The sequence below is a fragment of the Brachycentrus maculatus genome, unplaced genomic scaffold (genome assembly GCF_059751285.1).
Source record: "Brachycentrus maculatus isolate JH-2025_06_01 unplaced genomic scaffold, ASM5975128v1 h1tg000136l, whole genome shotgun sequence".
In the NCBI taxonomy this organism is placed as follows: Eukaryota; Metazoa; Arthropoda; class Insecta; order Trichoptera; family Brachycentridae; genus Brachycentrus; species Brachycentrus maculatus.
In genome coordinates, this window is record NW_028280889.1 from 900418 (window position 1) to 915167 (window position 14750).

General features: G+C 35.3%; 1 protein-coding gene across 4 annotated transcripts in view; it reads right to left on the reverse strand.

Moving 5' to 3' along the window:
- The window catches only part of LOC148309220 (nucleolar protein 4), a 217675-nt gene that overhangs the window by 19984 nt on the left and 182941 nt on the right, over positions 1 to 14750 (reverse strand). For all 4 annotated transcript variants that reach the window (XM_088260482.1, XM_088260484.1, XM_088260481.1 and 1 more), the window contains exon 5: positions 2181 to 2232. In XM_088260482.1, coding sequence (XP_088116608.1) covers positions 2181 to 2232 — 52 coding nt within the window. The remainder of the gene's footprint in view (positions 1 to 2180; positions 2233 to 14750) is intronic.

Sequence of the window (14750 nt, forward strand, 5' to 3'; positions counted from 1 at the left end):
CATGTGTAAACGATCAAGATAACACTGCGTTTATATGAAGCAGTGCCCTATGCACCATTGGGATGCGGATATGGGTTTTATTATTTATTATTATTATTATTATTATTATCTAAGAATTCTACATTATTTATGTATATCGTCGTCGTAGAGTGACCAACTAACAAAACGTAAAATGTTCAGGAGGGCCATTTAAGTCACTTTTGCTTGACAAGAAAATAAACATCAATGCAGTTAGTCATTTTTAACAAGTCAATTTATTATACTTCCAAGTTTAAAATTGTTTTGGGATTTTTTCAGGTTAATATTAAGCTAGTAAGATATCAAATAGTCAATAATCACGTTTTTGTAAAAATGCACTTGGTCACTTTCTCCTGTATGACTACGATATGTAAATACGTGACGCGTTTCGTCTTATTAAGACATTATTAAACACTCGATAATAACGTGTTTGGTAATGTCTTAATAAAACGAAACGCGTCACGTATTAACATATACATAAATAAATGTAGAATTCAGCCAAATAAACTTTCTTTAATTTTTTATATATTACCCAACAATTTTAAATTTGGCAAACAGCGAATTTTATGTATGTAAAACACTCTCCTTACCATCAATTGTTTACTTTGTGTAATACCACTTTTATAAACACTTATTCGAGACTACCGGTTTCGGAAAATAATTCATCGTCAGGTCATTAAAATAAAATTATTACGATTTGACATTTGTACAAAAATAAAATATTGAGAGAAAGAAGACAAATGAATCACAATGGGAATATTTTCAAAATATCAAGTGTTTTTTCCTTACAATTTTATAATTTAGAAAGGCGGAAATTATTAATAATAATAATAATAAAACCCTTATCTGCACCCCAATGGTGCATAGGGTACTGCGTCATATAAACGCAGTGTTATCTTGATCGTTTACACATGAAGGAAAGGTGATCAGCCCTCCGCTTCAGGTACCAGTCCAGGGTAATGTTAAATAAATATGACAGTGAAAAAATCATTTATATTTATTTTTACACCCCTTGGGAATCGAACCCGGGACCTCCAGAATGGTAGCCGAGCGTGCTGACCATTACGCTGCGGAGGCGGACAAAGGCGGAAATTAAAAGATTAAAAATTAAAGAAGTCGGTTGAATTTTTTTAATTCACAAATTTCAGTCGAAGGAATGTTTACATCAGGAAATAGAAAGCAGCTTTGTGAGTTATATTGTGCATGTTCAGTTGCTGTATCGCAAGTTGCGGGTTGAATGTTTATAGAAATACCATTAATACCAAATAAATAATAAAAACAAATAAAAATCTTCAAATTCATTCAGCCACTTTTGTCCCAATTCCCTACGGATTCATAACTAACTAACTAACTAACTAACCATCACATTTCAGAGAGAATAGAGCGCCACACCACTCTGTCCCTGCAAACATTCTTCGCCTCTTCCACGTTCATGCATCTCCTCATGCATACCAGCCGATTGTTACGACTCCTAACCTGACCACTTTCAAGTATTTGGCATACCTGAGAATGAATATAAATGCATACCACAATTAAGAATGTCCTTGAAAAATGGAAAGGCTCTAGGATTCGACAACTTTGCCGCAGAATACGGCGAAATAGTTCTCGGATTCATAACTCACTTCATTAACTGACTTATCATCACCCCGCTCGCTTTACTGCAGGGGTAGGCAGAGAGAATAGAACGCCACACCACTCTGTCCTTGCAAACATTCTTCGCCTCTTCCACGTTCATGCATCTCCTCATACATACCCGCCGATTATTTCGACTCCTGACACGGCAACAGAGTTTTTGACTGTCACTGTCTTACTTCATTATATTAACTGACTAATTACCACCTCTCTTCTCCGCAGGGGTAAGCAGAGAGAACATAAAGTCACATAACTCTGCCTTTACAAATATTCTTCGCCTCTTCCACCAGTACATCTTACACAGTTAGTCTAACTTCCGCTATCAGGTTTTAATTTGCTACAACTGATTTCATTACATCATTCACTCTGTTCCCGGTATTCTTTCTTTATGGGGAGACAGAATTGGTCTACTACAAATGAATATAAGAGAAGCCATTTTCAATAATAACTATGGAAGAAACTGTACACGAGGAAACTGTTTTGATTATAATGGCAAGGTAATGTTTTTAATAATTAAATTTTTAAATTACCTGAAAAGTTGTCGTCATCTGCTATGTCTGATGGGTCCTGATTTAATGATTCCTGGAACAAGAGAAAATAAATAAATTAATTTTTTTAAATAAACATAGGCGTTATTTTCTTCTCACCCTTATCTGTACCCAGCGGTGCATAGGGCACTGCATCCAAGCGATGCAATTTAAACTTGATCGGTTTATATGAAGGTACATTTATCAGTCCTGCACTTCGAGTACCAATCCAATATTCAATAAATAAATACATACAATTAATACTCAAGTGGTAAAAAACAAAGAATTTTCTTTAATTACATACAATTAAATTACTCAAAAATTTAACTAATATATACAAACATTTTTTTGGATTTATTTCGTCAGCCAGCTTATGTAACATGGAACATTTCTTTTTAAATTCATTCAGATCTCCTCATTCTTCATACATTCAGGCATATCATCATACATTTTTAAACCCTTATACAAAGTAATACAATTTTGCGATTCTGATTTTTTTAATGGCAGTCAACATTTTCATGTTTTTTTTTTAAATTTAAACTAATTTATTCATGAAATATTTAGGCATATTATCGTTTAAAAAATATATGTAAAAATAAGCACTATATATTTTAGTCTCTTTTTTAAAGGTAACCAGATGAGTTCTTATTTCATTTTTTCTATATTCTTATATCTATTTAGTGCTTTAAGTATTGAGTGTACAAAATTAATAATAAAAGTTGATTTATCATTATTTACATACCTTGAGATATGAAAAGACACCGTTAGATAATGGTGTGTTTTTATTATTATTTAAAATTAATTTTGCTATCTCGTAGTTTCAGGGTGAAAATAGCCATTGCGATCACGATTTCGAGTCAGCGATTGTCGTTTTTCGTACTTCCGCATCCGCACTATACTTTTTAATCGAAGCCTGTCATTGCTACCGGATTTCCACAAATCTATATCAGTAATAGGGGGGTCCTCATTTGCCCTGGGGGGGTCACGGGCATATCGACCCACGCACACACACGCACCCCTTATGTGCCTACCCGGAGCACATAGCCGCCCGGGGGTGGCCGGTCGACAGAACCAGTCACGAACGGAAAGAGAAATAATCAACATAAATGCCAATCCAAGCGGCTACCCTGGCGGACTCCAGTTCTTACCACTATAGCCAAGAATGTCTGGGCATCTCGAGAAAGAAATCTCTCGATAGCCTAGAACAGTGGTCGGCAAACTTATAAGCCAAATGTGCATATTTTAACATTTTTTTACGATTTTTTAGATAGGAGTTGCATTTATTGTTTACGTTGCTAATTATTACATCGTTTATGGATCATTACGTGGGTTTTTGTTTCCTCTAACTTAAAAAACTTCTCTTCCGCTCCCGTAGTGTAATGGTCAGTACGATCGGCTACCGTTCTGGAGGTCCCGCGTTCGATTCCCGGGGGGGAGGGGACAAAAGAGTGATTTATGTTCCTAAATTGATTGCATTTACGATAACAGTCCTTCGTTCGGTCACATTTTGACTTCTTCTTCTGCTAGGGCTTGTGGCCTGTATTTAAGAGGGATTAGCCTCCTGCGATGTGGATTCCCAGCTGTCAATCCACCTCTTTGGTGAGTCGTCTACCTTAAGGTTGGCCGTGCAGTGCAATGAGGGGGCGTCTGGGTGGTTCCATTCTCCTCACATGTATCCACATACCATTGTATCCTTCGTTGCCTTCCCCACCTAACGACATCTTCTATCTCGCATATTTCCCTTATCCTGGCGTTCCTTACTCCATCTCACAGACTCTTGCCAGATATGCTCCTTAGAGTCTTTTTTTGTAGCGCGTTTTTTGTTACTGCATTGTCCGCTCTGCATTCGATCCCATATGTCATGTGTCTCAGTATATTGAGGTTTCTGAATTGATTGCAAACAAAACATGTCGAACAAATGAGTGAGGAAAGAACGGTAAAACAAATTTATGAGGCGAATGTTGTTGGAAAAAGGAGCAGAGGAAGAGACCGAGAAAAACTTGGCACGATCAGGTATGCCAAATACTTGAAAATGGTCAAATAATCGGCGCGTATGCATGAGGAGACGCATGAACGTGGAAGGGGCGAAGAATGTTTGCAAAGACAGAGTGGTGTGGCGTTCTATTCTCTCTGCCTACCCCTGCGGAGAAGCAACGTGTTGGATAGTTAGTTAGTAATCAATTTAAACTAACTAACTATCCATCACGCTGCTTCATGAACGTGGAAGTGGCGACGAATGTTTGCAGACAGAGTGGTGTGGGGTTCTATTCTCTCTGCCTACCCCTGCGGGGAAGCAGCGTGATGGATAGTTAGTTAGTTTAAATTGATTCCATTTACAATAACAACCCTCATTCGGTCACATTGTGACTCCATCGCTCGAGGTCTCGGGGGACAGGGGGACAGCTCGGCAAGGAGGGGCGCTAGTCCCGGCCGGCGGCGTGCAGCCGACCCCCGGTCCTGCTACCCGGGTGCGTTCACCCCGACACGGTGAGGACCAGAGCAGCGCACACAACTGGGTCTGCAGGTTACATCGCCTATTGATTGACAGACAAAGAATAGGTACTCAGAATTCCCGGCGTGCAAATTGGCCGTATTAAGAATTCGATCTCTTGTATCTTATGCTACCCGGGTGGGTTTCAAATATAAAATGACAGATCCTTACATTTTTATTTATGTACAGTCTAGTGTAGTGTACAAAACTAGGTTGTGTATAGAACTAGTGTAGTGATAGCCAAGTAAAAAGTTTTATTTTAAATATTAAAATCAAACAATGATTTTTAGAGTCTTCTAGGGCATCGAAATGCAGCCTAATTTCGTTACGCTTAAAGAAATATCCAACAAAAACAAATATACGTACATGTAATTGTAGAATAAAATAATAACTATGTGGTTTTTTAAACATGAATTTCATTTGACGCGATACTTTGATAAAAATCCAAATATCAAAGATACGATAAAAGGTCGAAGATGCATAAACATAACAGGGTTGAGTTTTTTTTAACTGTTTTTAGTTATGTTGTAAATAATCGTTCAAAACTTTCATAGAATACTGTTTTTTTTTAATGATTTTTGCTAATACTTTGTGGTACATTTTATAAACTTTATAATTAATTTAATAGAGCTTTATATTTTTTACATTAAAAAAAATATATATTTATTATTTCGAGAAATAAAAATACTTTGTGTTCTGATCCACTCACATTTTTATTAACCAACTAGTTTCGGCAACAACCTGTTGCCCTCTTCGGGGTTTCAGTTATTACTTTTTATTGCTATTACTCATATTTTACGACCAAATTTCTATATATGTTTTTAACCTGTACTTTTACTTGTTTCTGTAAGTTTGGTGTGTTCTCATCTAATTGATGAAAAATATTTAAACAATTGTATTGCATAAAATAAAACAACTTTGTTTTAACCACTTATTATTGGCACACTTTTTCCAACTGGTTTCGACAAGATCCATATCATCCTCAGGGTTTATGTACTAATTCTAAAACATTGAAATACTCATAGTTAGGTTATAATTAACTTAACCTTCCCTAACGATACCAAAAACTTTCACGCACTCCATACACCACATGAAAATGTGATTTAAAAAATCCTAAATGTTGCTTTTATTGAGCATTGCGCAGCGAATACATCAACGTATTAAACGTCATAAAAAGTGGTTAAAACAAAGTTGTTTTATTTTATAAAATGTGCCACAAAGTATCTGAGAAAAACATTCAAGAAATGATTGTATTGCAGTCTATTTCATTTCATGTTATGTGTTTTTCATTGTTTGTGAACTATAAATTAATTAATAAATAAGAGAGTGTGAAGACGAATGAAGCCATCGAGGGAGAGAAATAGTCACCAAGTCAATTTGGTTATATTGTCATTGATATTTCAGGTTATCCGGATTAATTCATAAATAAACAAACAAACATTGGTGCAGTAATTGAGTTGTTTGTGGCGGCGATAATGCGTTATATATCTCCTATTTACTAGAATGCAGTTCAATAGTACCTGGCCACATAAGGGTATTGGGTTTGTGTGTGTCAGCCTTATGTGCAAGCATGACACAAAGCCTATATACCGGTACATAATAGGTCGTGTACATAACCGGAAGGGTGATACGTACATATCTGGGGGGGTGGGAGGTGGAACGTCGAATCGACACTGATGAACTATAAATTTACAGTGCCAACTGTACAATGAGATGAACACCAAATTAGATCGCCAATGAAACGTATGGAACTAGTAAATGTAGCGAATGGAATGAATTTGTGGAAAGTTTAATAGATCTCAACGATAAGTGACGAAAAAATCAAATGTAATGATAGCCCAACTCTCAAAACAGGCTTAACGACTGATTTTTAACATGAGTTTCTATAAAACGCATTCACTATCTGCCAGTCGGTTGAAACAGTTATCTGTCATTTTGTTTGATGACCGTCGATGTTCGATGTATGAGATAGTAAAATGATAATAATTTATACTCAATATTACTGATATTTAAAGCATTTATTTTAAGTCATTTTTACTTTTTATTTTTTTTTACAAAAATGTTAGTAATATTAGTATATAACCACTCACGGTGAGTGGTTATATATTTTACTAATATTACTAACATTTTTGTAAAAAAATAAGTAAGTGATAATAATTTCATCGAATGTTTGTCAGAAATCGAAAAAATGTAAACAAGTACAAAGGAGAATTATAAAAGCAATAATTAAGACTGAAACGTATTTTTTCACAATTAAGCACGTCATCAACTTGCATTTTGACAGTTAACAAACTGTAATAAATTAAAGGTCTTGTCTTGCGTAAAATGACGTAAATCTTGAATCGACCGATAGAAAAACGAATTCACCAGGGCTGGAATTACAGTGAAAAATTATCGAGTCAACTGCGTAGTATAGATAACTTTGACTTAACGTCTGGACATTTATTTATTTATTTATAATCTATGGACTAGCATTTCGAAACTAATATCGAAAATAAACCCCCAACAGTAAGTAAGTTCAACAAGTAATGCGATTTCATTTTTCAAATGTTCAATTTACCTAGGTAGGGTTTACGTATTAGTTTAAATACCTGCCTTTATACAATACTACGTTTCAACTTGTCCATCGATCTCAAAACAGTAGATAAATATAAACAATATTTGGCAACTAAGTACTTCAACAACCTTCCTACAGACATACAAAAAAATTGACATTAAAATGCTAAAAAATAAATTAAATTAATTTTATACATGTCAATCTAAGAAAGAAAAAAAGAAGCAAAAAAACAAAAAATATTATAATAAAAATTCATTGTATTATGTACCAACAAACATAAATAGTATGTCCCTCTCCAAGCACAAGAGCTATCTATTGGAGGGAACTGCGTTATCAATGTTAAAATTGTAATTAGAAATGTTGAAATGTAGAAATCGTATAGAAAAAGAATAAAATATTATTTTTAAAAAACTTTTGTAACCACATTTAATCATTTCAAAAAAATTAAAAATATCGTGTACAAGAAAGTAGTGAATATTACATCTTACCTCTAAATATACACTAACGTATTCCCACAATTAAATATTCCGATAATTACAGGCATCGGCAGAAACCAAAGAATATAATGTATTAGAAATAATTATGTGAAAAAAACTTCTAGCATAACCTTGTAATTTCTTATCTGGCTACCATAATGCCTGCTTAATTGTCGAACCTCCGAACAGCGCTCCTTTTCCCTCCCTTTCTAGGTAATTTTCTCTTTAATTCGTCGATTCTATGCAAATTTCGAGCCTATTGTTCCTTGGACACGCCATCGCCATTTTGAATGATCGCCATGTTTTTTTTACTTCACACCTAAAACGTCATAAAATGGAGGGAAATATTCATCTATGGTTCTATTGTGTCCTCATTCTCAGTAATTTTCAATTTTATTGGAAAATTCGTAGATATACAACAAAAATAATAAAGAAAAATACATGAAACATTGAATTATTTTATACCTCGCATCACTAGTACTTAAAGTAAATTAAGTTTTACGAATTTTACATTAGATGTTTATCCTTAATATGTTGTTCTCTCTTAATTTTTTATTCTTTAATCATATTCAGAAGAAAAGTTTACACAAAGCGCCAATTTCAACCATCTTTTGAGATATTAAATAGTAGCGATCAACCTACCCCAGTTTAAAAAAATAATAATTTTAGTACTACGGCCCTAATCTATGGAATAATCTCATTTAATTAGGTAGGTATAGTCTGGAATGAACCCCGGTGAACTCGTATCCTATTGGCTGTCCGCTCTCCCGTATCGACCAATAGGAGAGCTCCGTAATAACAAACAAAACGATGGGAAAATTAAGAAAAATAGGGGGGTATTTACGTACCCATACCCATCTCCTTAAAGCACCCAATACACAGTAATTATGTTATATTATACTGGCAACACTGAAGTGCGTAATTATAAGTGTATTGTTGTTCATGAAAACGTTCTGATTAATCCTTTAGTAACATATCTTCTCATTTTCAATTCTATAAAAAATAGCGCTAGCGTCGTTTTATTAAAAAACCCAAAAACTCATTAAAATAGCTATAAGTCGCATTTTTTGTAACAAAATTGTGCTTACGTATTAACAAAAGTAATATCAACAGTCTCAAACAAACAAAGGAATTTTATGCGAGGGGAATATGGAGACCATTAGGCATTTGCAGCGTTAATGACCCGTCATAGTCCATCTTAAGTTATCATTTCATAAACTTGCGTAATTTCACCAATAATAATAATAATAAAACCCTTATCCGCACCCCAATGGTGCATAGGGCACTGCTTCATATGAACGCAGTGTTATCTTGATCGTTTACACATGAAGGAAAGGTGATCAGCCCTCCGCTTGAGATACCAGTCCAGGGTAATATTGAATAAATATTACAGTGAAAAAAAATCCCTTATATTTATTTGACCCCCCTGGGAATCGAACCCGGGACCTCCAGAACGGTAGCCGAGCGTGCTGACCATTACACTACAGAGGCGGACTGTACCAATCCAAACCATTTATAAATATTTATTGGAAGTACATATAACATATCTGACATATCTTCTGGCAATAGATATAATGCCTCACGTGTACTACTACTACGAGGTAGGCAGAAAGGATGAAACGCCACACTCTTCTGTCCTGACATACACTCCTAGCTTCCTTCACATCCATACATCCAGTCAAACATGCCCTCCGATTACGCACACTTTTGACACCACCAGATTTTAGGTTCTAACGTATACTGTGATTTTATTCTAAATCTCAATTGCTATTTGCACTGTCCTTTGGTTAGAATTCAAGTACATCTTTGTTTTCTCGAAAAATAATATAACAATATTCAGTTTCACAGGGATATTTGAATGTAAAAAAAATGGATACCTAAAACGTATGTTTTAAAGAATGTATTTCAGATATAGCTATTTACATCTAACTAACTAACTTTTAAATAATGTATTTCAGATAAATGATTATAGAATATTGGTATATAAAAGATGTAAACTGTGTATAATGTTCACGTATAATTATTTGCAAAATAATGCAAGGAAAATTACTCGCAGATATGTAAGTGCGTACGCGAATTTTCAATGTCGTTAAACGTCAGAAAACTTTTGCCGTCTACCGCAAGCTGTCGCTAGTGGTCCAAGGAAAGATAGCGCCACCTGTTGCGTGGAACTATTTAACATTCAAATCTCGTAAGCAAATTTAGAGATCAGCGCGAAAAGTCTCGAGGAATACAATCGTCCGGAATTCAACCAAAGTTTTTAAAGTGCACATTTTTATAGAGTGCAATCCTCGGGTCGGCGGAATCGGTCGGTTCAAGTTTGGATTTGTTGGGCGATTTATGAGGCGGAAAATAAACGAAGACGTGCGCGACCTTACCAACGGACAAACATGGAAAATGTAGGTAGGTACGTGTTTTTCTTATCGCTCTGTCTCGCTCTTTGTCATTGCGGTTTATGCACGCGCACATTGACGCGAACGAGACAACGATACGAATTATTCGTAAGAAGATGTACACAAGTAGGTCCGAGTGTTTACGAACTACGAACGCAGGAAAATCGCGATGACATGGCGGGAAAAACGACACAGGAAAAAATGGCCGTCATAAAGCGAAGAAATTTTGTAATGTTTATTTCAGATATGGATTTTTTTCTAGATTAATAAAAAAATATTAAACGGGATGATTTACTTTTTTGATGAGTTTATTGAGAAAAGATCTTGTTATTTTTAAAGTCAAATTATATAAAGCCGGCAATAATAATATTTTGATACAGGCTGCCAAATTAAATAGTGACATCACTCAGTCATTCAAACAAACAGAAGCCTTCATTTGGTGCTTCGAAACTTTTAAACATATGAATAGAAATAATTGGGATACCCAACATAAGATAAGTAGACTTTTTAGAAAAAAAAAACTAGGTCGTATACTGATGCACACTTCTAAAGACTAGAACCGTTGTTAATAAGTTTCACCGCTAATGAAAAAGTTATGATTTTCTGGAAAACGGCGTTCTATTCTCTCTGAATACTCCTGCAAGGAAATGGCGTGACTTTTAGCTACTAAGTTATTTAGCTAGTGCGAGTCCATCACCTTGCATACCCTAGCGTACACAGGAAGTAGCAGAAAATGTGGTACCCACATAAAAATAAAGCAAGTATATAAAATTTCTAATTTATTGTTTCGGCATTAACTTTGGGTAAGACATGTTACATTGATTAAAGAAAACACTTCGTTTTTTACCACTTGCGTGGTAAAAAACGAAGTGTTTTCTTTAATCATTGTAAAATTTCTAGTATTAATATCGTCCAAATATCATGTGAAGTCGCAAAAATGTGTGAAGAGTTCGATATATGTACGCGCTATTGATCTTATTATAATAATAAATAATAAAACCCTTATCCGCACCCCAATGGTGCATAGGGCACTGTGTCTTATAAACGCAGTGTTATCATGATCGTTTACACATGAAGGAAAGGTGATCAGCCCTCCGCTTCAGGTACCAGTCCATGGTAATATCGAATAAATATTACAGTGAAAAAATCACTTATATTTATTTTTACCCCCCTTGGGAATCCAACCCGGGACCTCCAGAACGGTAGCCGAGCGTGCTGACCATTACACTACGGAGGCGGACAAAATTGATCTTACTTACTAAATTATTATACAAAACTGTTCGCAATTAGATATGCTGATAGCAGAAAAGGACGTGAACTTATTTCTATTTTACAATGAAAGTATGTTAAATGTGAATTTTGATGATATATAACATACATGACCATATCGGTCCATGGAGTGCATACGAAGTGACTGCCAAAACAATTAATGAAAATCAACTGTGGAGGTCCTCACCAAATAGTTACATTTCCAATATTGCACAAAAAATCCTTAAAATGCAAATCTGTTCTGTTTACTGTATTCTATCGAAATCTTAATTAAAGTTGCGACAAAACGTAACCAATTGTGCGTTAAACCAATATGAAAACATTAAATCGCACCAAAAGGTAACAATTTTACAAGCTAGAATTCCTGATTACTTAGCATCATTTATAATGTAAATGTAACGTTTTGGTGAGGACCTTCACAAATCGCTCACTCCTTTTAACAACGTCATATATCAAAAAACTTGATTTGTCAGGAGATTGTTTTTAAAGTATAAAAATATAATGAAACGTATTAATCATAAATATCAAGCCACTTTTTACTGTGCAACAGATCTTTATAGGAAAAACCTAAAGGTTTTTTCTCCATTTGAAAAATATTTAGTATATTTAAAAAAATAACAAAACAATACCTTTTCTTCAAAATGCAAAAACAACACTTTCTGCCCTGTAGCGGGTAAATATTAAGTTTAAAAATATGCCGTTTTTGCTGGGATATAGTTCATTTTCTGGGCATTCCGAAAACATGCACTACTGAAAATTGACGATTTTTGATATACTTATGACGTTGTTGAAAGGAGTGGGCGAAATGTGAGAACCTGAAGAGTTTCACTTGTAACGCTCTCGTTCTCTTCTCACGCACATTTGGAACACCCTGTAGATTCGTCAGTAGTCGCTAATATATTATACATAGTGTGTACAGTTTAGGGAGTAGTGAGTAGTGTGTCATGTGTAGTGGCGTGTGGCGGGTGGGATGCGTACCCGTGTGGGGGTGGGTGGCAGTGTGGGGGAAGGGGGTGGGGGTGGGCACGGCTCAGTATAATCCCCGGTGGGGGGGCGCGAAGTGGCGCGGCACGCACGGGGGGAGAGCGCAATTAGGAGGCACCCTGTACCCAGGGTTGCCAAAAACACAAATTTATAATTATCTTAGAACTTAAACATTTTGAGTGTGTCCAAACACAAATCTTATGCTCAATAAAAAGCTTCTTTCGTCTCACCATAGATTCTCTTCACTATCTTACTAGATCACCACTAAACCACTATCTCGCTCTTTAGTGAAATTCTAGTGAATTGTAGCAATGTTTTTCGAATTTGAATAATATATATAGAAGTTCCAAGAATTCAAGTAGTGTGGTTGTCATGGGTAGAATTGGTGAATGTTACACGTGTGTAGGTAAAGTGATCACTTAAACCAGCATATGATGGTCTTAAGCCCCGTAAATGCCCAGACTTCCATATTCCAAACCACTCTACATACGTGTAACACGTGCTAAGCTTTTATTAAACAATAAATTCCAAAATATATAAAACTAAAAAATGACATACCTTGTTCCGGTTCAGTATGTATAAATAAATCCACACCAATGTACGAGTATACTCAATACTAAAGCACTAACCTTATGATTTCCCATTCTTAAACATGCAAAATAACTTTATTTATTTCTGGTTGATCTCAAATAAATAATAATTTCTGTTGGTTTAGAAGCAAACACCTTCATCTCAAGTCTTATTAATTAGTGTTAATAAAGAAATTGCTTCGAAACCGGTCGAAATTGTAATTAAGTTATAATATGACAACATATGTATGGTATAGTTATTTTAAACACAGTCATATTATTAGAATTGTGTGTTTGCTTTTCTTTGTTGTATATATAGAAACATGTTTGTATAGCTGTCTTCTTTGTTTACAACGTCTGCATATTAAAGATAAACTTCATTTGGGATTCCAAGATTTTTTGTTTTCAATAAAATGTACTGAAAATTTTAACTCGAATTTATCAATAATCAATTCTGTTGTTTTTTTGTTGTTCCATTTTAAGACATTGGCGTTCCTCAAGGCTTTGTACTAGTTCCCTTTCGCTTGCGACGTGGAACAGTTGCTCTAAGACATGGGTCTTCATGGGTCCCTGGTGTTCCAGAGTCTTCCTTCATATTCCAAACCATAACCACTCCTCTTCCTTGTCCTATATCGTATATATATATTGAAGAACCAAAACTAATATCACCATTGGAACATTTATCATTTACCGAGGAAAGAAAGGTTAAACAAATTTATGGTAATGGTAATGGTCAGGAGTCGGAATAATCGTCCGATATATATGAAAAGATGCATATATTGCACATTTGGTGCAACAATGAAGTAATTACACTTTTTTTTTAAATAAAAAAAAAACAAGTTAAACATGTCAAAATGTGCGGAAAGACTATTTACATCGGAAGAAACATGAACAGAATTGATTTTATGGTGAAATGCTGCGAGATGGCGCAAGTGCCATTGTAGAATTGAGTAAAATGGCGCCATTTCTGTTGCTACAAGGTCTGAATTGCATCTCCTGTATATTTCTGTGTAATTACGCCATTGTTGCACCAAATGAGCGATATGTGGAAGAGGCGAAGATGGTTTGCAATGACAGATTGGTGCTATTCTGTTCGTTTATCTCTGCGGGGAAAAGGCCATCGTAAGACATATTTTTTTTGAGAAGAGCGTTCGCAGAATTGGGCAGCCCTGTCGCGACGGCCACCCACTGGCCCACGGGTGTAGGGGTGCGGCGTGGGGGTGGGGGGCGGCTATGTGCCATGTACCATGTACCATGTACCACCCGCCATAACACATAATGGGTTAGGCATCACATAAGGTAGATAGCGGCGCGGGCCATGTACTAGCACGTGTGTGTGTAGCCAGGCGGGCGCACACGGGCAGGCCCCGGGCACCGCTGTCACGACCAGATCATCTCGAGTACCAGGGCAGCAGGAGACGAGACGGGAACAAACATATCAGCTCGGTTACTGACATCCAGGACTTGCCATTTGCTCCTAGTTATAGGCAGGAAGAACGGAGCCGGCCGTACAGTGAAAAGAAAACGACGTGGATATATATTAAAGGATTAACCTAATAAACAAACGTTGCATAAATCCACAAAGAGTTTCTGCTAAATAAAAGCTTTCTCAATCTAACATAGATGGTACTTAACCAGCCCTCGACATATTATATATATATATATATATATATATATATATATATATATATATATATATATATATATATATATATATATATATATATATATATATATATATATATATATATATATATATATATATATATATATATATATATATATATATATATATATATATATATATATACATATATATATATATATATATATA